Raw genomic sequence first — 25856 nt, 5'->3', positions numbered from 1 at the left:
TCACACGTGCTCGTACTCCTGCAAGGGTGGCACTGGAGCAGAGGGGAGCAGGGCTGGGCTCTCAGGCATTCCCACAGCTGCTCCCTGGAGCTGCTTCTCCTGGGGACAAGGCACGTGGGGCTGGTGGCCCCTCTCCGGATGGCAAAGCCACCCACTGGAACCGAGTCTGCCCCGTGCCAGCCCCGTGGGCAGAGCACAGCACCCTGCCAGCCCTACACACAGGCATCCACTGAGCGGCTGCACATTCCTTCCTCCTTCGTAGGAAGAGAAGGCCTTAGCTGGAATGAGAGCTTCCTTGAATTGCAGTCATCTCTTTTTTCTTTCCTTTTCACTTTTTTCATAGCAATTTAGTCGTCTTTTCCAGGGCAAAGTCTGGGAGGCAATGAGTTCTTTATATCCTGCGAACTTTGGATGCAATTCAGCTCTCTTAGTTCTAAAAGGCAAAAGCTAGCATCCTGTCTGAGCTCAGTCCTCTTGCTTGCCTCTGTAATTTACTGAGAGAAGTGACACTTCCAGAGGGTGACTCACCCTGCCTATTGTAGGAATCTGTCTCAAAATAGGATTATTCATTGTCCCTTTGTCCCTCCCTGAGAGAGGACCTGGCTGAGAATGGGTTAGGAGCTTGACTTCTAGGTGGTTATGGTAAATGAGGTAAGCACTGTGCTTTGTATTCTGTCATGCCATGTATTTCTGGCAGCCCAACTACACAGAGGTGCTGCTTCCCACTGTTTTGGGTTGCTTTTTCATTTTTTTTGAGTTCTGGGGCAGGCACTCCTTTGTGGTTGCCTTTTTCTGAGCCTAAGTTCACCATAGGTTGCACTGCCAAAAATCATTGCTGGTTTCAGAAGGAAGTGATAGCCAGCAGGTAACCAACAGTGAAGGACCAACCCAGCAGTGAAGGACCAGCTGGATCAGCTGTTCCCACAAGGCCACATGAAAAACAGCACAAGCAACACGTGTACCATCTATGGCCAGAGCTCATGATGCCTTTAATCCCCAGCTTTGTTATATACAATCTAGACATGAATTTATTTAACATGTGGGAAGAGCTTCTGCTGAAGCAAATAGTGGGAGAAATAGCTCTGTCTCTGGGAAAACAAACAGTAGTTCAAAATCGTCATCATTAGTTTTTTCTCCCATTAAAACAATCCAAAAACCTAATTCACAGTTAGTTTAAATGCACTTTTATATATTGGATAGATGGGTCAGAAAAGATGAGACAAAGATCTCAATTGCAGAACATTATGTGCTTTTGAGATCATAACCTGTTCCATTTAATTATTTTCACTTAATCTTCATATCCTTTACAATGTATTTCTCTTTTAATTTAACTTTCAACTTCAGTGTTTTCAGTTGTGATTTAAAGTTGCTAAATATTGGTGTTCTTTTAACTCTAATTAGAGATTCTTTTAAATCTGTTCCAGAAATTGGTATTGAGACATTTATTTTTGCATTTAGCTTGCCAAGGAAAGCAATGAAGTTTAATCTTCAACCCCCCATACACTCAGGGTTTTGTTCTGTGAATGTGGATTAAGAAAAAAAGGATGTGACTTTCAAAAACATGGTATAGAAGAATTTCACAGGTTTCCACTTAAATGGCTATTTTGCTAACCATATATTTAGGAAACCATACTAGAAGCATATTTATGTATTTATTCGTGCTTAGAGATCTAATCTTCAAAATAGCCTTACAGGCCCTGAGGGGTAATGGAATATTTTCCTCAAGCTCATTTTGAAAGCCTAACTTAAATTTATAGATCTTGATCCTTGCATCATTTCATTTTTCTGCTGACACCATTCTCTAGTGTCAGAAAGGTTTAAAATGGAAGCAGCACTGTGACTATTTTCACCCATAAATTTATTCTTCTGTCACAAAGGTGCACACTGAGCACTTAAACAAATCCCATTTTGTCTCAGGTTCTTTGTCTCAGACTGCAAACTTTTGAAGCAAGGACTCTTTTTCTTCTATGTGTACTGCAGAGTTCATGGTGAAAATTCCTCAAGGCTAATATAAAGTAACAATCATTATGAAAAGGACAAAGGCATGAAGATATATTGAAAGCTGATAATAGTATTCCCCCACATAAACAGTGTGCTGTGTTTGCTCTGCATTCTTACACCACCCTCCTTATTGCTTTCTGCTGCAGCCTACCTGATACTGGGGGACAAAGACTGTGTATTTTATTGCTGAAAGAATGTATTTTAGAGTCAAGGGTCTCTTTGCACTGTATTTGTATAGCCACTTCTGTTTAAAGAAAAACATCATTGATCCAAGTGCTCTCCGAAGAGCTCATCTATTGCAGCACACTGGGGAGTGTCTTAAAAATCACTGCCCCAAGCAGCTGGTTCACTTGTGCAAGGCAGGGTTGTTGGCTGCTCTGCTGCAGTCATAGACCTTGGAATTGCTTCAATTTATGATTTTAGTGCAAAATTACAAGGAAAACAAACAAACAAATAATCCCAATACTGAAAACAAAAGCCCTCAACTAGTGAGCATGTAGAGCAGGATTGAAGACCATGGATGAGGGAGCTTGGGAGCAATGAGCAACATCTTGGCCCAGTAAGCATGTAAGCATGCCTGCAAGATGCAGGCAGACACCCACGCTTGCCTTGGAGGAGACCAGGAATAATGTAATGGCCACAACAAGGCATGTTTTGCAAAAAGCAGATTTAAATAACCCAAACAAACCATTACATTGATATAGTTAATCTGTTTTCAAGCACAAGGACGTGCGTCCTTAAGACTGACCAACCAGTTCTGGAGTTTGTGGTGCTGACTGGGGAGTTCCAGCATGGCACTGTGTTGGATTTGGTAGATATAGTCAGTAAGATTGCTGTATCACAGATATGTGGGAAACATTCCTTTGCAAGCTATCTCTAGCCAACAATAGTATATTTCTGTATTCATAACTGCTGCCATGAGTAATTAAATTAACCTAAATTTTACCGGATCATTTCAGAAAATCTACTTAGCTTCATTTTGGTGGCCAGAGCAGTAAGGCAGATTTGTGTAGGTAATACTTTGTACTGAGAGTTACTCTGTTTCCAAACAGATAATGATAACCAGTGCTGCTTACTTTTGCAAGTGGCAGTAAGATCTATACACATAAACATTAGCCTGAGAGCAAATACTTCAGACTCTGTGGTGGTTTTCACTTGGAGTTATTAAAAAACTCACTGCTACATATCTGTATATTTATTTCACTGAAAGAGGTAACATAAATGTGGAGTTTAACAGCAAGTACTAAGGCTTTTCTTCAGATTTTAACCCCATTTTTCTTTTAATTTCCAGGAGCGAAATTCATTGGAACTTTTCCTATCCCAGATACCTATAACCCAGATGATGATAAAATCTACTTCTTTTTTCGAGAAATATCACAAGATAGTGGCACATCTGACAAGACAATCCTTTCTAGAGTTGGGAGAGTTTGTAAGGTGAGGACTATCTTTTTGATAAAAATTAAGCAATTTTGTTTTATTTCTGTGAGAAACATGTTTTCCCCTTTGTTACCCAATGAGTCACTGTAGTAATTTTTCTGAACATAGATTACTAATGCTATCTATTACTCAGTAAAAAATAGACTTGATAAAAATAGACTTTTAAAAAGCTAGTAAGTTTATAAATTATAACCCTATGTCCAAACAGTAAAGTATTGACCTTCAATGCAACAGTGTTGAGCTTTGTTTCATGAGCTTCCAGTGAGGATGGATGAGTCAAAGTGTACACAGTGGCAAGGTGTGGTTCTGTGGAAAGTGCCCGTTGATGCATGGACGTACAAACCTATTCCTTAGCTTGGCTCCATACACCATTCCTGGGCATTGCTGAGAGCTGGGATCAGTCATTTGTTTCTGCACATTCCTGATAACCTTCTGGGTTGAGAGGAGGCTAAGGAAGTATGCAGTTTCTGAGCTACACCCACATCTGCTTAGAGGTTCCCTCCCTTTGGAAGAAGAGCAATCCTTGACCTAGTGGCCAGGAGGAATGAGACCCTGGGTCTCCTGCAATGTAAAAAGTTAATTTGGCTGGTGCCTGACATCCTTTGAATGAACTCCTTCACTTTCTCCTTCATTCTGCTTGGGTTTTGGGTTTGCCATATATGAAAGATTTGTGCCCCAATGGTATATACAGACTCGGGCTTTCATGAGCTTCAGTCTTCTTGGAGAAGCAGCTCTGTCAAGGGAAGAAGCCTCCTCAAAAGATGAGAAGAAAAAGATAATTCCTGCACATGAAGCCAGCAGTCAATGTAGTTTGCTGTTTAGCAGCCTGATGGTTTTACTGAGGTCTCTACTCACAGTGGCAGAAAGGTTTGTAGACTTCTGTGTTAAACACACTCTATCCACCCATGTCCCCATGGACACTCTGTCCCTCTATTCTGTAGTAACAGAAGCAGTTAGTAGAAGTGCTCCCATCCTGCCCTTGGGTCTTCAGGAATCACTGGTAAAAATCAGGAAAATGAAACTTGAAAGCTGCCTTCATATTAGTAACATAGTAAACATCAGCTTTGAGCAAATGTTTATCTTGTGATAAATTAGATAAGAGCAACGCCACAGAAGTCACACCAGTAGGTACATTTCTGTGATTTTGTTCAGAAGCTTTAACTGACTTGCAATTTCTGAGCAGTGTGACTATGCTGGCAGTTTCTCAAGAAACTTCAAAATTAGTACATGAACAAAAGTGTTTCTGATTTGCAATAAGATGTGTGTGGGAGAAGAGCACCCATTCAGCTGTGGACACACACTGAAAACAAAGAGTGGACAAGTGTATGGATGTGTAGATCTACAGCTGCTCTGCAGTCCAGCAGAGATTTCAGTGGCCACAGCCATTTCACACTTCTGTCCTTGACCTAAAGTGTTAAGATAACAAAACATTCATTCATAAATCAGTTCTCTAGTAGGTTTTTAGCCAGATGAAAGAATGGATAATCTTTAGTTGAATATTTCACAGCAGAGTGATTAATGACAGAATGGAAATGCAAACATTTATGATTTGCTGCTAGACATGGCATTTGCTGATTATGAGAGAGCACTTAATGCATTAGGAGTAATTGATAGACAAAATTTTCATGCCAAGGCACATGAGAGTGTATAGTAAAGTAAGATACATTGGCTAGAGAAAACCAGGATCCTTTACCTAGAGAAAAAGGGAGATAAGCTATCATAATGAAAGCAAATGTGTTGTAAGGAAATCCTAATGACTGTGTATAATCATACCTCAAATGAGAATGAATTTGTAGAGTAATCATGTTAATGGGAAAAATGTAATGAATTTTATTTTTAGTAGTCAAACCAAAACAATGAAAACTGATAAGCAAGGTGATTATTATTAATAGTTCTAAACTGTCTTCTTTACTTACTGAGTACTTCCCACTGGTTGCAAAATTCTCTTGATAATCCAGACTCCTGCTTTTTATATTTGTCTTAATTATTAACAAATTAAAAACCCCCATATTGCTAATTATTATAATAAAAATATAATTATTATGGGCAGTTAATATAAATTAAATATGCAAATAGACTTGTCTGGTCATGGAACGAGATATTTTGGATCTGTGCTGTAGTATAAAACATCTGCTGTGCTTAATTGTCTCTGACACGAGAACAATGCCTTTGCAGCAATTGATAACAATTTCTATTTGCACTGCTTCATTAATGTGATCTGTACAAAGTTAAGTCTTTGACTTCTTTCACTGTTAAGCAAAGAGTAACTGTATTTAGGAGGAGCTCAGCAACTTCTGAAGGAGTCTGCTTGGTGTAAACACAGTTTTTTTCTACTAGAACTCGATTGCGCTCTACCTCACCATGCCTTAAGGCTCTTGTCCTTTAATGCCAGAAACACATGCTGAAATCAGAATAGGCTTTTTTTTAGTAAGAAGCTTAGTCAATGCAGCCTATTCTTTGGCTGATTTTCAAGGTTCAGCAATATGGTCTCTCAGTGATCCCTTCCCTTAGGGAAAATCTCTGGAAAGCATTCCTTTTTCTCAGCTACTTTCAGACCCAGAAGACTGCAGTGCTCTTGCTGGCAGCTCTCTGCCCAGAGTCCAACAGCTGTCACTTGTCCTGTTCACCAGAGTGTCTGCACCCAGTGCCCTGCATCCTGTGCTGCAAGAGCACAGCCACTGCAGCTCTGCACAGCCTCACTCGACTTTACATCATCTCTTCTGTGTCACTGGGGGTGTCACGGGCACTGGGGAGGAACAGCTTTCAACAGCCACTTTTAGAACCAGTTGTGTCATTTATCATGGCAAATGGCATTTCCTGTTTTTGGTTTGAGCTAGGCAGAAAAAGTATCATTACCCCATCTGCAATACCTAATCCTACTTCTGGTGTGTTCATACTTACATAAATTGCAATATTTGGAGTTATTGGTTTTATTTTCATGTAAGACCGTAACCAAAAATTTACTATTGAAGATTAGCCAGCAAAATTTATTTCTTTTTTAAAATCTATGCAGTTACACATATGTATATGAAATGATCACACAAACCTTAATTTCTTAAGAGCATGGATGCACTTTTTCCTATTTCTAGAAACACAGGCATAAGCTTTTACAGCTACACTGTCTTCAAAGCCCACAATGCTGAACTGCTTTGCATCAGATGAAGACAGGACACAGACATTACACATTGAAGAAGATTAAAAAAAAAAAACAACAATTTCAGCATCCGTACACTGTGCCTTATGCAGTCCAGTGCCAAGTCAGCTTCATTTCTGAACATATTCACCACTAAATGATGGCAGAATTGTAATTTCTTTATTGACACCTTGTATATGTACAAGTGTAGCCCTAGAAAAGTCACAGTTTTCCCTCTTATTTTCCCCACTCAAATAAAAGGAGAAATAAAAATCTAACATAGAGGAGTCACAGAAAAAGTTTTGAAGAGGGAGGAAAGTTGTTGGAGCTTTTGTTTGTTTGTTATCTATATAGAAACACATCTTTTCATAGTTACAACCTCATCCTATTGGAATGAAGTGGAAATTAGCCAAAAGCAGTAGTCTCTCTGCTGCAGTAAGAAAATCCTGTTTATTATTACAGTGGTTTGCATTTGCTGTGTTACAAGCTTCTCTTTAATGGTTTTGGTGATGTATTGCAAAAATTAAAGCTTGCAGTCTTAGAGGCTGGTTTCCGAGACCTCAACTGCCAAGAAATCACATTTCAGCCCCTGATGTTTTCCCATATTTCCCAAAGTGTTTGGTATCCAGAAGCAGCCTTTGTTCTAGTGGGAACAAGTGAGCTCTTTGTCTTTTTTTTCTTCTTTTTTTATTTTCCTTTTTTTTTTTTTTTTTTTTTTTTTTTTTTAATACTGTTCCACCCCTATATATACCAAGCTGTACCTGGGGAAAAGAATACTGCAATTAGGCACAGCCCTCTCGGTTAAACTGTACTTTCTAAGCACACTGGAATGTAATCATTTTAAGAGCTCTTGAGTCGAGAGCCCTGGACACACCCTGGATTCCACCTTTGGGTAATGTAATTTATTTCCAAAGCCATGCACATCAGCAGAGTTCAAGGCTGTGACCTTGCCTCCCATCTGGTGCTTAGAGCAATTTGTATTCCCAGAATGGCAGGAGGGAGCTATTCCTTTGTGGCTCCTAGTCCAGAGTCTCCGTGGGCTTTGCCACAGGGCTGCTGGTGTGTAGAAGTTGAGGTGTTGTCCTGGATATAGTCTAGCCATGCCTTTACTGTGACCAGGGATAACTGGCCCATTTTCATTGTTGGTATTTCTATATTGTGTAGATAACTGATCTCTCTCCACAGCCCTTGGAGCTGTCCTGGCAGTGTCCTGCTGTCCCGTTCAGCCACACGAGCCGGGTCTCGGAAGCCAAGTAGCCATGTTCACATGTCCTCAGCTGGGCTAATTAATCTGGGCTCAGAGCCATGCTCATGCAGCTATCCTGTTTCCAGTTCTGGAGGCAACTCATTCCAGACGAGATTTAACTTCCTGTGTGTTACAAGCTTACATACCTCCTTTGTCACCATAATATTGCCTATTCACAACTCCAGCCATGGGAAATAGTTTTTTTATTGATTTCTCAATAATAATGATTAAGAACTCTCTGAAAAAGTCATCTCTTGAACAACCTTGGCCCTCATTTGCCCACTGAGTGTCTTTGCAGCCGTGAGTCCTTTGGCAACCAACACTGCTTGGACTTCCAAATTTGATATTTGCACATTATGTGTCATTTGAAAGTTTTCAAATTATGTAGAAAAGCTCATCATGATGATTTCATTTTTAAGGGCTGATGTGTTAGAGATTGTCCAGTTCCATAGGGTATCTGCTTCTAACTGTGATGGATTAAGAGATACAACATCAGGTTTTGTCAGGTCTTTTGGTCCAGCTTTCCTTATTGGCAAGGTTATATAAGTATAGGAAGTTTCATATATTTCTGTCCCACATGGGTGTGTTTCAGTAATTGGTGTTTTAAAAGGGGAAATCATGATTTACAGATGAGGCAAAAATATGTAAGATATGCTTATATGTAAGGAGGTGTGACTGAGTTTTACTGAGCCTCAGGGAAAGTGAGAAAGAAGTTGCAGTGTTAAGATAGATCTTTAAAAACTGGACTATGGAAATGCAGCTGCACAACCTCCAAAGCAAACTTTGGAAGCCATCCTAGTTGCCAAAGAGATGTTGCATAAGACACTGTAAGTACACCTTGGCTCAGAAGTGGAAGCCTCTAGAGTTAATTGAAGTTCCTATGACTAATCCAAAATCCCTGACTTGTGAATGCTTTGGCTCAGATGTTCAAATATCTTTAAAAGTAGCAAATAATGACTTTCTGATTTTGAAGTTTCCTCACATGACTGAATTATCTTCCTGTCTTTTTTTTTCCCATCAGTACATTTACTATAAACATGCACCATGGTTTGCAGTTTTGCTATTGTTGATTGAGTACAGTACTGCAAATACAGATGTTTCAGGATTCCACATTCTAGAGAACTCCTGCTCTACCTTTGTTCTTCGGTCTCATGCCCTTCCCAGCTCCCAACCTGTGGTTGTCAATGCTGTGGTCACAATATCTCATGCAAGTGATTTCAGGCACCCAAGTGAGGAAACTAATTATCAGGCATTCCCTTCCTTTAGTAAAGGCAGACAACTAGTTTTTGGAGGAAGGCTCCTTCCATCTTCAACCGAAATCACGCTCTGAAGGCGTATTTTCCACTGACTCTACTGAGTCCCTGGAACCTGAAATGCAAGACATTCTGATTTCAGAATATGAAATTCTGAATGGCAAATTCAAGCTTATTTGTTCATAAATAAACCAGTTTATCCCAGTACTGTGTCTCATACTCCTCCAGTTTCATAATGCTGTCAACCTGTTAAAATAATATAAATTCTGATCTCCTGTTAGACATTAATTGGATGATCCATCTATTTACTTGCCTTGCCTTCATTATCAAGAATGCAGCTTTTCATAACCTGAAGGTTTTGTCCTCTGTTTTTTTATATCCTAATGTATGGATATAATATAATTTATATTAGGTATATGTGAAACTTTAGATGAGAGACAGGTAAAAATAATTCAAACACACTGGAATAAAGCATGTACAATTTATACTCCACATTTTAAGTAGATTTTCCTGAGAATCCCATAACATATTTTATATGCCATAACACTTTGCTAAATTCAAATTGCCATTGAAGTTAGATTGAACAGCCTAGTGGTGGATATAGTAGAATACATTTAATTTGTGGCATCATTTGGATAGTTTAGGGGAATAATCTTATGATTAGCATGCCTGCTTAATATGAGCAGGATTGCTGCATGGCCATAAGGTAAAATGGTGCTTAGTTTTATTCTTTTATTTGCTGCAAACCATCCTTGTATTTACCTGAGCCTGTTAGTTTCTGGATTTTGGGGATTTTTTCATAGTATGTTTAGTAACAGTCCAGCATTTTTCTTTGCTGTTTCATTAGATTTTCCAGTCTGGATCTCATCCAGAGATAATTTGATAGAAACTTCTGGGTGTGATGTTTAAATGTTTTCCAAAATAAACCCCAACATTTTCCATGGTGAACCAAACAGTTATGCGTGCTCAGTGTATTTTCTCAATGAGATAAAAACAAGACTGGTTGAGGAGCAGGAACTAAACAGAGTCCCCACCTCATTGTCAGATGGGACCTGCAGACACAGAGGAGAAGTTATTTGCCCAGGTTTACTTGATGTATCCATAGGAAAGCAGTCCAAGTTCTAAAGTCTCATGTGCCTTTTTTCTCCTGCTTACATTGCAAGTGTAGCTTTTTTTTCAAGCTATACACACTTCATGTGTAGCTTGATGTTTTCAGCCATAGCCTGATGAAGCCAGAGGAGGATTCGTATGGTTTGGACAAGAAATTCTGCACCTGAGTTCCTCAAGGAGCAAATTTAACGTTCCTGTGTTAGGTTGGTACCTAAAAGAGTTGAGTGGGGACAGAATATGTAAAGTAAAACAAAATAATTATAAAAGAAATGTGAACCTGAAGACAGAAGTTGAAAGGAGACTGTTGGCTGTTTCTCCATTTATAAAGTCAGCTACAAGGTTGGAGATTTTTTTTCCTCCATAATATAAAGCTTTGCTTCAGGGGATGCCATTTGTTTCTGGTAGCTTTGTCACATCGCTAAGCTTCAATAAGAGAAAGGCTCCAGGGCCTTTTGCAGTTTCAGCACTTTTCCTCTCTGTTCTCTAACATTTCCTTTTATTCAGGCCAGGAATTCTCTTTGGATAGTCCTTTTGCACATCTTGCCACTGGCTGTAATTAATAACCTGCTTCTAGAAATTCCACTCATTGTCTTTTTCTTTTTTCTTCCTTTTTTTTTTTTCTTCCTTTTAGAGGCTGTTCAGGATAATTACTGTCTTTAAAGTTTTATGAATCACTGTGTTTGACATCTTTGATGTAGACTGATTTTTCAGATAACTGCACTTTTTGTTCTAATGTTCAATTTGTCACTGTTACTTACAAGCAAATAAGAGATTTAAATCCCCAACGATGCAGATGTTCTTTACTTTTATTGCCATCTGTTTTCCTGCCTACTAGATTCCAAGACTAACATTTGTTCATTTTAATAGTATACAAGATACAACAGAATAGGAAATAGATACAACAGAAAGTCTTTAATATAAGTTGATTTTTAAATCAGTTGATCATAGAGCAGTATCTTTTCTGATTGCTTTTATTCTCATGTGAACTTATCTTTAGCTAGATGGTTTGAAAAACCTGTTGTTTTGCTTAATTGCACATAAATTGCAGATCAAAAACTGAAAAGAAGATTCCCATGAGAGGTGCTTGATATGACCTTAAATTACTTCACAAAATTTACACTGTGCCATTTAAACGGCAGTCTTCTGAATGTCAGAAGGCCATACAATTACCTATACTCATGGAAGTGGGACATCTGATATTTGAATTCTCAGTGTAATTTGGTAGAAACCTGAGTTCTCACTTCAACAAATTGTTTTCTGGAACCAGCTTATTGAAAAGGGATTAAATTTTAGGATTTCTGTAAATAAGAGTCTGCCTGATTTATTAAAGTCATATTGGATTACTTCCACATTTATCTAAGTAATTTGTAGCTATAATATTTTGTGATATTTTGGGGTAGTATTTCCTCAACAGGTGATGGATTGAACAGCTCCCCTTCTAGCTGGCATTTCTGACTCAGACAAGCACAAGTAACCATGATTTTACAGGCCCTTCTTTCTGTTAAAAAGAAGGTATTTTAGGCAGAAGTGTTGGTATTTGTTACAGCTTGTGAGATTACAAAGCAGTAAGTGCTAATTAAAGCTTTATTTATATTCAGAATGAAATGTGCAGTCCCTAAGTGCCTTCATCTGTCCAGTTACAAAGTTTATAGTAAACACAGCTAATCCAGTGTGCTTAGAAGTGATATTTTGAGAGATAAGATATCAGATACTCAAGGCTGGTTGGCTGGTACAAGATTAGCCATATTTTTGGAATGAAAGGTTTGTTCATGCTGCCTTCCCCTTCTCTCAGCACTTAAATTTATCTTGTCTCCTTGTCCAATCTCCCTGAAATATTTGGAGTTCTTTGTATTCAGACCATATCTCTTGTCAAAAATCATTTTAGTACATCCAGTTAATTACTTAAACAGGCTTGAGGCAAACCTTTGCTTGGTATAAATCAGCTGAATGGGCTTCTTAGGAGTCTGACTTTGTGTTTAATTCTCACTTCTGCTCACCTGTGCACTAACTGGACTTTGCTTTGGTGATTTTCATTCTTCCATGCATTTCTTCTAATCCACTGACTACCCTGCCTGTACACCCTACTGTATTTATGTCCTGCTCTACAGCCAGCTCACAGAATTTGAGCATATCAATGATTCATTCCAGACTGCTACTATTAAATAATCTATTTGGTAAAAAAGATTGTCTTCCTTCTGTAGCAGCCCAGTCTCAAAAAGAACTTGGGTCAGTATTTCCTTTGTTCAGCCTCTCAGAAGCCAATAATCAGGAATGATGAGGGTCCAAGGAATCTCCACCAGAGTGGGCAGATAAAATGCTAAGTGTGTGAGTACACATCAACATGGTCTGAAGGAAAGGAGAACTGTATGTTATCCTGCACCTGAAGCCTCAAAATGGGTCAAAGACTAACCTAATATGCACCAAAAAGATAGTATAAGGAAGGAAGGGGTGCCCTTTCTTAAAATAATAGGTATTTACAGAGCTTTGTTAGATTACTTCTACTTGAGACTCAAGGAGAAAAGACATACCTAAACTATTTATAGTTTCTGAACCTCCTTAGTCTGAGCTGAACTAATTCTGTATGTAGATAAAATCATCATGGCCTTTGTCAGTTCCTGCACTTTCTCAGTCAATCTCAATGAATACTGGGCATGCTGTAGGAAAGGAAAGACACTGTATTAATCAGAGATGACATACAGAATTCAGGAGTACTATATGGCTACTGATCAAAAAACGCCCCCAAAACCACAAGCAAAAATATCTTCTTAGTAAAATGTGCTTTTTATTTCACTCAGCCATGGCAGTAGGAAGAAGCATGTTGAAGGATATGTCAGCATATTATGTGTGCAACTGTCTAAATCGGTGAAAGTTCTTTTCAGTCTCTCTTCACCATAAATTTGTCACTCTCTGGCTTCAGAAAGACTTGGTAGCTCTTGGAATGCTGACTGGTCACTGAATCCCCTTTGCTCCATTATAAACTGTACAGTGTTACTTTGGCAGCTTCTGGGTATGTAAAACACATCTAGTGAATGTCTGTTCTAATGTCTCTTAGACTCAAATAACATGGTTAACATCATGTCCTGGCTTGAGAGCAAGCAAAAGTGGATACATCTTTAATCCATATATTTTATATTTTAATGCATATTGCACTTGCTAGGATTGCTTCCTTTGAGCACAGTGTTTGGTTCACACTGCTCTCTAGCAACTCAGTGGAACTACTGATACATTTGAAATAAGCATTTGTGAAAATGCTGTGGTGGATCACAACTTAAGGATTGGTAAAACACAAATACATATCTTCCCATCTCTTGCAGAAGCCGAGTGCTGCAGTGACAGGAGTAGGAACTAGACAAGGGTCCTTCTTCTATTCCAGTCCCATCACTTGCTCCACACTTTCTTCCTGTTTCCAGATTTCAGTCAGGTAGTTAGAGACATCTCCTCCCCTGTGATACTGCACTGCTTCCACCAGAAATCAAAGTGGGAGCTCTGCAGTGTGAGATTTGCTTAGCTAATCTGAATTGCCAGAGGAAGGAAAAGCTTAACAGTCCTTGCTTTTTAGCATTCTTTGTTGCATCTTTGTAGTTGTTTGGTTTCAACTGCACCACAGTCTGTTTGCTCTGCCTTTGAACAGAACACACACATGCAGAGGTTTTTTTTTTTTCTATTGGCTTCAGGCTGCTAATTTTGACACCTATGTAATAAATCTGTTGGGTAGATGCAAAGCTTCAGGCTTGGCAGAACCTCAGGAAATCAAGAGAGGAGGCAGCAATTCTTATAAGAGCAGGAGTTCCAAAGGCCATATATTAACAGGAATCATTTCCAGCTGAGTTAGTCTATTTGAAAGTAGCAGGTACATGAAAAGGAAAAGCAGTTAGACTGCATTACCAGAGAATTGTTACTACTTTTGAGGTTATTTCAGCACTTAAAACCATCTTTCTGAATGCCTGTCGTATATGTGATACAGCCCTGAAAGGCCAAATAAAATCTGTAGTGATGACATGTAATTCCCACCACCCAGTGTTTCCTACTCTGGCTGATTCTGTGCCTTCAGAATGCAAAGTGAATTAACAAAAAAGTGATTTCTCCTAATGAATCTGAAGGGACTGAATATATTGTGGTCCTTAAACTTACAGCACAGATCCCCTAAGCTTCAGAGTTTATAACTGAGGGGAGTAGGCACTTCCTGGGATCATTCAGAGCCTACAGCTGGGAGACTACTGCTGGTGATAACATTTCTTTTAAGTGTTTCAGTTCTTGGTTCCTGCTGGTATCTCATTGCCCTTACCATTTTTAGGATCAAGACTCCTGGGGCCCAAACAGCTTTGCAGAACCTAAATAGTTCTGCTGTTTGGAACCAGTAGGGTCCTTTATGTAGTCCATGGAAGAACTACATGAGCAAACTCCCAGTTTGGCTTCTTAAAATTTAAATCTTCTAAAATCTACTATCCATACACCTCTGCTGATCCAAATCAGTAGAAGTTCACTTGCCCTTCAGAAAGGTAATTCCAACTTCAAGTGACCCTTTCTATATTTTTTAATTTCTCTGGCTAAAGGAAATTTGGGCAAATGTGCTTAAGTTTTGGAAACCCATAGTAAAATAAATGTAAAAAATCCTTGTTGCAGGAGGACAGACTGGTATTTCTGTAACAATGATTATTAAAATAATATGACTGGTTTTATCTGGAATGCATTTTTCTCTGTACTGTGTACACAAAAAAAACTCCAAAAAACAGTGTGGTATTTGCACTGTAAACTGCATATAATTTTCCTTTTTTTCTTTTCTTTTTTTCCAAAATCTATCCAGAATGTTCTGTTTTATTATTTGGTTTGTAAAGAATTTTGAAGAACAACTGATAATTAAAGTTACCCTCACAAAGAGAAAGAAATCACTTGATACAGATATTCCATTTAAAAAGCTAATGAAGGAACTTTGCAGTTTTGGGTGTAATTAGAAAATTTGAATTGCCCACTCTCTGAGCTGATAAGTAATTACAGAAACTATTTTAAAAAAGGCTCTCCTACTCTCCTTTAGGAAAAAGAAAATGAAAAAAAAAATTTTTTGTTATGGTTAGAGTCAACTGTGGAATCAGACAGAAGATGCATAGTCCATACTCTGCTGTCATGTGTTAAAGTCCTTACTTTTTTAATATTAAAGAATTTAATTTTATTTTTGATAGAATGATATGGGAGGCCAAAGAAGCCTAATAAACAAGTGGACAACTTTTCTGAAAGCCAGGCTTGTGTGTTCCATACCTGGTCCTGAGGGGGCAGACACACATTTCGATGAGCTGCGTAAGTTGATTTATCTTTAATGGTCTATTTTGATGTTAGTAATACCTGCTTTTGTTGGGTTTTTTCCCCTCTTGTTTATGAAAGCACTGTGTCTTGTTTTGATTTTACTCCTCTTCCAAGTAGGGTTAGTAATACCTCTGACTTTGATCAGAAGTCCCTGATTATAACTTACACTGATCTGATCAGAATTGCAGTGTTTTTCCCTTTCTCTCCAAAAGCTGGAAAGTAAAAATCTGATTTGGTATAAAACCCAGACTATCTGCAAATGAACATATTTCAAAATATTACACAAAATTCACGTGGCAGAAATTAAAATTCCAATAAAAATAAAATCTGGTTATATTTTTACAAATTTCCTAATTACAAATGGTTAATGGATAATTAATAGTCAATGGATGTTTAACTAAAAAAATAAATCCTCAAATATATTTTTCTCATTGCAGAAGATATATTCTTACTTTCTACAAGAGATGAGAGGAACCCTCTTGTGTATGGAGTCTTCACTACAACAAGGTATGTGTTGAGATCATGTTTGCCTCTGGAAGTAAATGATGAAGATCATACTCAGGACTTTTATACTTTTGTATATACTCAGGTCTTCTAGACTAGGTTCTGATTCCTGAGAGCAGTTAGGAACTGCTGGAATAAGGTGTCCAATGTCAAGGCTGTAGTCACTGAGGAAAATATTTTTCAGAACTGGAAATAGTAAATTATGTCCATGAACCTTTGTGTGCCTAACTTTTGAGAGTGATTGTAAAAAGTAATGTAAATGTAACAATCAAAAGCAAACTATATTGCTTCAACCTCATCAAGTTGAATCTCTAAATTTCTATAATATTTATTGAGCAACCAATAGTTACAATTTCAGGCAAATTATTGTTGTGAAACCTCATTTCTGTAAGTAACATGTTGACATCTGCTATTTCTTGGTATCAAAATTACTCTCTAAACTGATAGTTAAGTGATTTTATAGTTCAGAGTTAATGAAAGGGTAATCCAACTTTATCTCAGGGGGATGATGCACTAATTAATTAATGACCTCTCAGATCAATAGTGAGGTGCTCTCTATAAAATTGTCAGAAAAAACAAAATTCTTTTCTCTCCAGAAACTTTGAATTAAGTGTAAATGACTAGACTAATGCTGACAAGTATGACTACAATGAGGAATTGACAAGACACTCCTTAATTCAGAAACAGTTACCACAGAGGGTCTCTCGAATATGTAGCCACTGAAAATACTTAAAATTGAAGTAAATATTGCACAATAAATGAAATGGTTTGTGAAACAACTAAAGTACATGCTACTCAACAGCCTGGCATGGTATTCTTTGGAAAACTGAAATGTCTTAGATTTTTTAATATAAATACATTTTAAAAAGGGAAAATGCATGAAAATTAAATAAGTATTTATTTTTATATCTTGGGGTTTTTTGTCTTTCCGATACAACTTGTAGTTCTCAGGGACCTCACCTATATCACTAATATATGGACTTCCAGATATTAACACAATGTAAATAAATGTCCTTCACTTGGGATAAAATTCTAATCAAAAGAGCTTGTAAATGATAGCTGGAGACTGTCAGCCACTAGAAAAAATGACACCCTATCAAGTAGTCCCAAAGGCCAAACCAGGTTTCAATCGAGCAATGCTTAAAACTGTTACAATTATGCCTTAAGTTGTACCTTTCATATTTTCCAGATTCTGTACTGCTTTAGTATATAACTCTGAACTTCATATAAAGTGTTAGCAAGTTCTCTTCAGTTTAGTTAAACAAAAGAATCATTTTTCAGCCCGAGAACCAATGACAGCATTGTTGCTTCAGACCCAAAAATTATAAACAACGGTGAATTTCGGAGAGCAATCTGGGAAGATGGGACTTCATAACCTGAAGCCGTAATTGGACAATTAACCTCAATATGTAAATGGACCAAAAGTTATAAAAGTGTGAAAACTCGTAACCAGTCATCCATCTTGGGCAGAGCCCCAGCCAGGCTCTTGTACTGCCCAAGGTGTATCCTTGGAAGGCTTTTTAATAAATAGCTGCTTTATTCCTTTAACACTGTCCAGGCAGCCTCTCTGGGCATCACCCACAGTGACATTAAAGAAGTGTCGTTAGCAGACCCGTGCTCGTTGATGTTCAGCAGCGTGGCGGGTGTAGGATGGATCGCGGCCCTGTCGCTGTGACTCGCTGCCTCCCTGCCCGAGGCACCGCAGGGTTTGCAGCCTGCCCACGGATGCCTCTTGCCTTGCAGCTCGGTGTTCAAGGGCTCTGCAGTGTGTGTGTACAGCATGGCCGAGATCAGGGCCGTGTTCAATGGCCCCTACGCCCACAAGGAGAGCGCGGATCACCGCTGGGTGCAGTACGAGGGCCGCATCCCCTACCCCAGGCCTGGCACAGTAAGTGTCTCCCTAATTACACACCTCTCTTTTACTCAGAGGCAATCACGCTTCACACTCCTCCCCAGGCTGGTAATTTATATTTTCTGCTCAGGATGTTTCAAATTATCCTCTCAACTTTTCCCCTTCTGTTGATAGCTCAGACTTCTACCTACACCGTAAGTATATAAATATGCATTTTTCCATGTCTCTGAGATAACATTGTGTCCAGACTATTTCCTGATTGTCTCTCATATTGTGTTCTCCCACTGTATGGCTATATTTCTGTCTGTTGGGATCACCCCTAAGGCGTCAATGTTTCATAAAAAGCCAAAGGCATTTCTTTGTATAGTTATCACAGGCTTTTTATTTGTATTTCTATTATCTTTGTGTCTTTTGTTAAAATCATTGAGATACTGTCATTGATTCTGTTGTGTGTATTTGTGTATGTGTTGTGTTTTGACATAAAATAAGGAAGTAACTGCTGGACATTTTATGTGATAAAAAGTAAGTGAAAGGAAGAAAAGAGAAATTTGGTATCTGGAAATACTTTTAATCCCAGTCTCTTAGACTTCAGCTGTAACACGCCAAAATGAGAAAGAAAACTTTGAAAAACTCATTAAAGTTTTCTTTTCCCACTTCTGTCACAGTATTAAATTTGGAAATTTAATTTCCAAATAAATTTCTGACATTACAGATGTCAGGCTGACATTACAGATGAGGAAGAAATGGTATTTTCTAAAAACACGTCAACTTTAAAAACATCATCACAACTTTAGGCAAATCTTAGCACATGAAAATGTAGAAGAGCAACAGTTTCATCTGGAATAGCTCTTTATTACCTTGGTCAAGTATTCAGTGAACAAGTATTAGGCAGCCAGCCGTGAGCAGTCAGTGTTGGACGAGGCCTAGAAGCCATCTGGGTGTTTCTGCACTATTTCTCCAACCTCAGCACTGGTGTGATCTTTGCCTCAAACCACATTATCTACTTAATTTAGTTCATCTTTTAACACATTTCCTTGTATCTCTGTGTTTTCTTCTTCATCCTTCCACTGGGCTGAACTGCATGGTCCAAGCTGATGCAGTTTGCTGCATGTGGTGGTCCCAGCGCTCAGCAGGTCAGGCCCCAAGTGCTGATTCCCTTCTTTCAGCTTCTTTCAGCTCTCTCTGCAAAGACCAGGACAGCTCAGAGACTGATTTGGCCTGCCCAGGATCTGCCCTGATGGAGCAAATCTCAATTTATTTGGACAATTTAGGCATTGCCAGCTTACGCATCTCTCTGTCATGTGAAATACACAGTGCCCCCAAAAAGAAGATTAAATTTAATTTTTTTGTGTGTGTGTGTGCAACTTCCATGGCTGGTTAAGAAGATCAGATGAATTTAATTTTAGCTGCAAAAATGGTGCCAGAGAGAACAATGGCTGGTCCCATGGCATCTAAAGAGATTAAAATAACTCTCTTGAAAAACTCAGAGTGCCCCATAAGGATGAACAGTTTGCACAGATAGACGGGTCATAAGCTCATTGCATTTTTGAGTGTATTAGCCATCACATGGTTGGGCTGGGATTCGCAGGGTAGGAAACATGCCATGCTGAAGCATGTCAGTGCTGATCTTTATCACTGATTTGAATATCCATGGTTGCAAGTTTTATAGAAGTTGGAAAGTTTAAAGATAAATATTTTCTTTAAGCCAACCCTTAGCTCTCCAACTGCTTCCTTTAAGCACCTGATAACAGCTGTGAGAAAATAGTACCTTAAAAGTCCTCCAAACCTTTAGTCAGTGGAATTCTGTAGGAGTTTGTCTGACCAAGGACTGAGAAATGAAGTGGATTTACTGAGGAAAACTGTCAGAAGAAAGATATCTATCATATTTACTGTATAGATTAGGTCAATGTATTGCTGCATAGCTTTTTAGCTGTTCTCTCAGTGAGCTGCACTGCAAAATACTTCAGGCTTAGTACTTTGATGTAGGGTACCCAAATAAGTAGATTCATGCCATGCTCCTGGCTTGTGATGGGCTATGCCAAACTTGGATATGAATGGATTTAGGGTGGGGTTTGGAAAAGCAGTACTGTGCTAAAAGGCAGCATGAACCCAAGACGACTGCAATATGAATGCTGAAATGCTCTTCCTTGAAGATTAATTTTGTCTTTTTTTTTCAGCTGTGAGGTTGTTCAGGAATGCTCAGACCAAAGCCAGAGGGATAATCTATCCTTTTTAAAGTTACTAGAACATTTTTGAAATTTAAGCTCCTTGTAAGTGTTGCCTACAGTTGGCATAGCTAACACTGCTCTGATTCTATATTTTCTATACTTTTAAGTTACTGGCATAGTCTAAAAATGGCTATTCTAGGAAATGCATTTCTTTTGGTGGTTGGCTTTGAGAAATACATTGACTTCCTCTCAGCATTTATACAGAAGCAGGAGACTGCATACCCTAATTTAACTTTCTGCTCTGCTGTCTTTATCTCCAAAGTAAATAAAGCTGCTCACTGTAGAGACTGTGGCAACTTTGATTTTGAAATTTTGACAAAATGCTTCCTGTGGCAATTTGTGTGTGAGATAAACTCCCAGTATGACCATGATATCATGCCTTCACAATGCTGAGTGGGCTCAGGCAGCAGCAGCCCCTCTCTGCTCATGTCCCTGCGCTCTGCCTGCCCTCTGCTGTCATCAAAACACCCCTGGACACGGTGGCAGGGGACCTCTGGCACACTCCACAGCACTGACACTGCAGAACACAAGCTCTTTAACTTCTCTCAGGGATATTAAAGTGTGAGTGGAAATAATGGGAATTAAACAGAGGCGAGGCTTCAAATCTTTTTCCATTTGGAAGGTGAAAATAAAAAGAGACAGAAAGAAAAGCATGAAGTGGGCAGCCCCAGCACAGAGGGTGAGTTGAAAAACAAAGGAGCTTTTGCTCTATCTGCTTTAGCTGTTTGAGAAATTGGACTTGCATATCTGCAGCTGTCTCCAGATAACAAATCCAGTTTTATTCCAGTCTCTTAGTGTTTCTCTCAGGAAATTATCCATTAATAAAGAAATCATGGAGAACTTCCTTTAAAATGTGTTCTGAAGCAGAGTTTTCATAATGCCCTCCCAGAAATTACATTTGAAAAAGATTTTCAGTGAATTAGGAGGAAGAAAACTTCTCGAGTTTATTTATTGAGCTGTAGCAAGTTCAGTATCACAGCAACTCATAGTGCCCATTTGGAAATTCTGATGGGGTAGACAGGAGTCATACTCATTTCATTGATGTAATTAAATATCATTAAGGTCAGATTTTTAGAGGAATGTCAGTGTTTAAAGATACAGCTTAACACTCAGTCTGATCTACTGCAGAATGAAGGACTGTTAAATGCTAGCCAAGGCTGCAGCAAGCATTTTTGATGAGTCTAGATATCTTACTGATCTGATTTGTCAAAAGATCAAAACATCTGAATGAGCAAAGTAAGAATCTGCCAGTCTGAGTCACTTAGCTACAAGAAGAAGCAACCCAACACATTGCTCTTTTCTATTTGAAGAGTTTAATGTCTCACCCCTTTCTACTTTAGATATGAATACGGTCCTGGGCTCTTGAATTCTTCATGTTTTCCTTTTATTAACTGAGTTCCCTTACAACTCCTCAGATTTCCCTGTTCTCTGGGGAGCTGTTCCAGTGCCCAACGACCCTCTGGGTGAAGAACCTTTTCCTGATAACCAACCTAACCCTCCCCTGACTCATCTTCATCGTTCTTCATCCTTTTCTCTCTCTCCTTTGCTTTCTCTCCTTTCTTCAGTGAAACCCCTTCCTTTATTTCTTCTGGTATTCCAGTGTGCAGGCTGATCAAGATGTGGTGTCCATTGGGACTTTGCAGTGCCACAGGGTAATACTGCCTGCCAAAATCTACCCTTGTCCTCCCTTCTGGTTAGTTTTGCTGCTTTAATAAGCTTGTTCATAAGACATTTAAGGTTGCACAGGTTTCTCTTGTTATTTTTAGACTTATCTTCCCCTTTCACCTATCTTTTATGGGACAGACTGCAGTTTTTGCTTCTCCAATTCCTCTCTCCTTTGATCTCCCTACTGTAAAATGGGGCAGCTTATTTAAGTCAAATGTTTCACTTTATGTTTTTTTTTTTTTTCCTCAGAAAGCCTCCTACATCTCCTGTTACTTACCAACCTGTTTTCCACAACATGAATCACCTTCCAGCTCCTAATACCCTTTTTCAATGTTGCAAACCTTGTCACCTTTCCTCATGGCAGAGGTCAGCAGAGAATTGCAAAGTGCCACCTGCTAAGTCGAGTTCACTCATCCAGCTGGTCTCAGCTCAGCTAGTCTCAGATTAGTGCTTAATTTTCTCAGCTTTTTCTATCAAGAGCACAGGTGTGTTAAATGGAAAAGCAATACAAAGTGCTCAAAAAAACCCCACAAGAGCAAATCTTACAAGCTATGGGATACAACCATTAAAAAGTAATAGGGGACTTAAAATTTTTGTTTGTGCTTTTTGTTGAGGGGGAAGAATGAGTTTGATTCCATTTAAAATTGGCACTGTTTGTTTTTCTCCTACAAACCTGATTTGTGTCCCTCACCCCAGCCCTCCTTCAGGCTCACTCAGTAGCTTCAAGGTTACTGTGAAAGTCTCCCCATTGAGTGTTCAGTCCTCCTGGCACAACTCACTTAACTTGTAGAGAGTATTAAGGGGTTTTGTAGACATTGTAGACAAATACAAAATGGATTGTGCAGCTCTGATCAGTCTACAGAAAAGAAGCCACATGGTATTTATGCTTCTCAGGAACCCAAGTTTCACCTTCAGTGTGTTGGCTGTGTTGGAGGTCCCCATTTTACTCAGAAGTGAGAGGATGAAGGTAGTTCCTCTATTTTATCTGCTGTTTGCTTGATTAGTCAGTGATAAGACAACTTATTTAGAGCCTGGAAGACTTAACACTTACTAGTTTTGTCTAAGATGAGAAGTAATTAACCTATGAAAAGTAAAACACCTTAAACAGGAGGGAGCAAGGAGTTCTCAGGACAATGGACACCTCCTCAAGGAGGGAAGCCCAGAATAAGACATCTAATTCCCTGATATGGGAGAGATTTAAGAAGTACTTCACTCTTTCATGTTTCGTAATGGATACTTCCAGTACTCAAAAGAGTGACTTGCTGGTTCTCAGTTCTGCTTCTGAAATCCATAAAAATTCCCAGCCTGGACATAATAAAAGCAAGCCGATACCTACTTCACTCAATATGATCAATCTACCCTACCCTGCAGGTGCTTGAGTCTTAGTGCTAAGTGAGTCTCAGGATACACGTGACAGGACACTTTTAAACTGGGATTTTCAACACACTTGGAATAGAAACCCTTTTGAAGTTCCCAGGGAAACAACATTCTATTTTCAGTAGGCACCAGCTCTGCTGAACTACAGATGCCTCATTAATGAAAAGGATATGTGTTCACATACCTTATAGCTAAGTTCCCAAATAATAGCCACCATTTTAATAGGTGTTAGACCCAGCAGCTCTTACAGCGTTCACTGGATGGTGTGAAGCACTATCCAGTTTGGCAAATTGGAGGTTTATTTAGGAGCCCAGCTTCTGGCACCAGCTTTTGAGAAACTTGGCCACATTTCCCACATAATGTTAACACAGTCACACTGTATGTCTCAGCATTGTGTGAGATCCACACATCCAGCACTCTACTAAGCTGCAAATTTAATAAGACAAGTGAAAAAAAGGAGAAAAGCTTACATATGTGTGGTGGTGTTAATTTAGTGTGTATTTATTTTATTTAAGGAATATTAGACTTAACTTGCACCGTATGACCACATTTGGATACAAATAACAGGTGAGGGAAGAGAAGGCATCTTTGTAGATCATGTGGGACCAGGACTTGCCCAGAGTGATTCCTGTCAAACTCAGCTTACACAGAAGGCATTTCAATAAATTTAAGTAACTTGATTTTTCAAAATATCTTTGCCACAAAGTTTATACAGCAGTTGAATAGAGATGCCCTTAGCACTTCCAACTCTGTTTCTGTTGGGTTTGGGGATTTTTGTTTGTTTGTTTTGTTTGTTTGTTTGTTGTTTTGGGTGATTGTCATGTTTGTTTTATCCTTCATTTCTTGCCACATATATTTTGTCATATATTTATTTATGGCAGCAAAGTCCTGAGCAACCTCTGCAGAATAGATTATATGGTGAACAAGCTTCTTGCAAAATTCTTATCTAGTAGTAGGAACTTGACTGATATAATGTGATTAATTTTGTTTGATATCAGCTATCTAGAAGAAGAGCATCAAATCAGAGCTGCTTGTTTAGAATTCTCTGTCAGAAAGAGAAAGATAGCCTTCTGTGAGAAGAGAAGCTGCTCTTCTCTGAAGTTCACATGCAGCCAAGATTAAAATCTAGATCAGTAGAGATGAATCCCATCCTATAACAAAAGCTGAAGGTGCTGAGAGAGCAGTGATAATGTTATGAGAACTTTTATGAAGCCAGATTCTCTTGTAGTCCACATGAAAGAACTCTGCCAACCTACTGCTGTGACATTTGATATAAAATTATCTTATTGTCCCCAGTGGGAGATGTCACATATCTGAGACACCATCTGGTGCTGATGATGTGAATAAATGAACTATGAACTGGGCAGAGAACACACTGTCATGAGACCTGTAACAGGATGTGAACTCACATTTTCAGACATGAGAAGTTGTTTCACTCACCCACTTGACCACCCTACATCCTACTGATTGCTAGGAAAGGAAGCACAAGCCTACAGGAATTGTTCTGCAATGATGGGTGGACACAGCTTTAAAAAACTTTGAAAACTTTGCCAAAGGGTAGCCAAAATGGCTTTCTCATTCCCCTGTTCCATCCGTCATGCCACAGTGAGTGATGCCTCTGGAAATAACTCCCCTGGCCAAGCAAAACAGTCACACCTGCCCAGCTGTTCTTGGTGGTCATGCTGTCTTAGGATAGGGTCCAAAGCCCACTGAAATGATTGGAAAAGACACTGTTGATTGAAGCAGATCTCTGGATCAAACCCGTAGTCCTTATTTCTACTAAATTAACTATGCCAGCTGGCAGAAGATTTTCCTGTATTTCCCTGCATGGTAGGGCTTGGGCCTTTGGGATTACTGTAGCAACTCTATAGCAACTTCACATTGTTAGAAATTTTATCCCGGTGGTTTTTAGTAAGTGATGTCACTGCTCTCATCTTCCTCTGTTGATGGTTTTTTGGCAAAAATCTACATCTTTAAGAATGAAGGGGCTACTCCCATTTTTCACATAGAAATGGGCTTCTGGAATTGAGTTGTTAATAGGTGAGCAGTCAGCACATTTCCAGTAGATGCAGATGGTCACTCTGAGTAATGAGTGAGAACATGAACCACAGAAAAGAGACACATGGGGAAAATCAACCTGTAGTTCCCTGGGAAGGGGAAGAGAGTCACTGCATGGTTGGGAAGTTGAAGAGGTGAATTTGTTTCTTATCCTTTATAGAATAAATTAATGCAAAACTCTGATTCAAAAACAATTAAAGTTATCACATTTCTCTCTATTTATCCCCAAAAACTCTAAACACCTCCAAAGGTAAGCATAATTTTTTAATGCCAAAGTCTATTTTTTGTTCCAAGTCATATTTCTTTGTGAAATTATTCTACTGATACTGTTCTCTTCAAAAGCCAAGCTGAGTACAGGCTACTGCAAGGGTGTAACCTTGCAAAGACTTCATAAAAGCACACCAGAAAACAGAATGTGGGAGATGATGCACAGCAAGCCAGAGGGTGAAGTTCTTACAGGGCTGCTGGCACAAACCCCCTAGGGATAATTCCCTGCAATATGTGTTTCCCATGGAACTATTTTTTTTTCATCAGGACTTTTATTTTCTTCTTTCTTACTTGCATTCAACTGTATCTTCAAGGAATGTTTTTTGGGTGGTTATCACATGACAATGCGACCCTTTTTTCCTTTTTCTTGTCTGTTCTTTCACAGCCATAAATGGAATTGTACAATGAAATAGAAATTACTGTGTGA

General features: G+C 38.9%; 1 protein-coding gene across 3 annotated transcripts in view; it reads left to right on the top strand.

The window, feature by feature from the left end:
* SEMA3D (semaphorin 3D) overlaps positions 1 to 25856 on the top strand; it is a 134353-nt gene that overhangs the window by 82088 nt on the left and 26409 nt on the right. For all 3 annotated transcript variants that reach the window (XM_021539566.2, XM_021539570.3, XM_021539567.2), the window contains exons 8-11: positions 3293 to 3435; positions 15358 to 15472; positions 15916 to 15985; positions 17726 to 17870. In XM_021539566.2, coding sequence (XP_021395241.1) covers positions 3293 to 3435; positions 15358 to 15472; positions 15916 to 15985; positions 17726 to 17870 — 473 coding nt within the window. The remainder of the gene's footprint in view (positions 1 to 3292; positions 3436 to 15357; positions 15473 to 15915; positions 15986 to 17725; positions 17871 to 25856) is intronic.

Source organism: Lonchura striata, chromosome 5 (genome assembly GCF_046129695.1).
Source record: "Lonchura striata isolate bLonStr1 chromosome 5, bLonStr1.mat, whole genome shotgun sequence".
Classification (NCBI taxonomy): Eukaryota; Metazoa; Chordata; class Aves; order Passeriformes; family Estrildidae; genus Lonchura; species Lonchura striata.
This window is presented reverse-complemented; position numbering and strand designations above follow the sequence as displayed.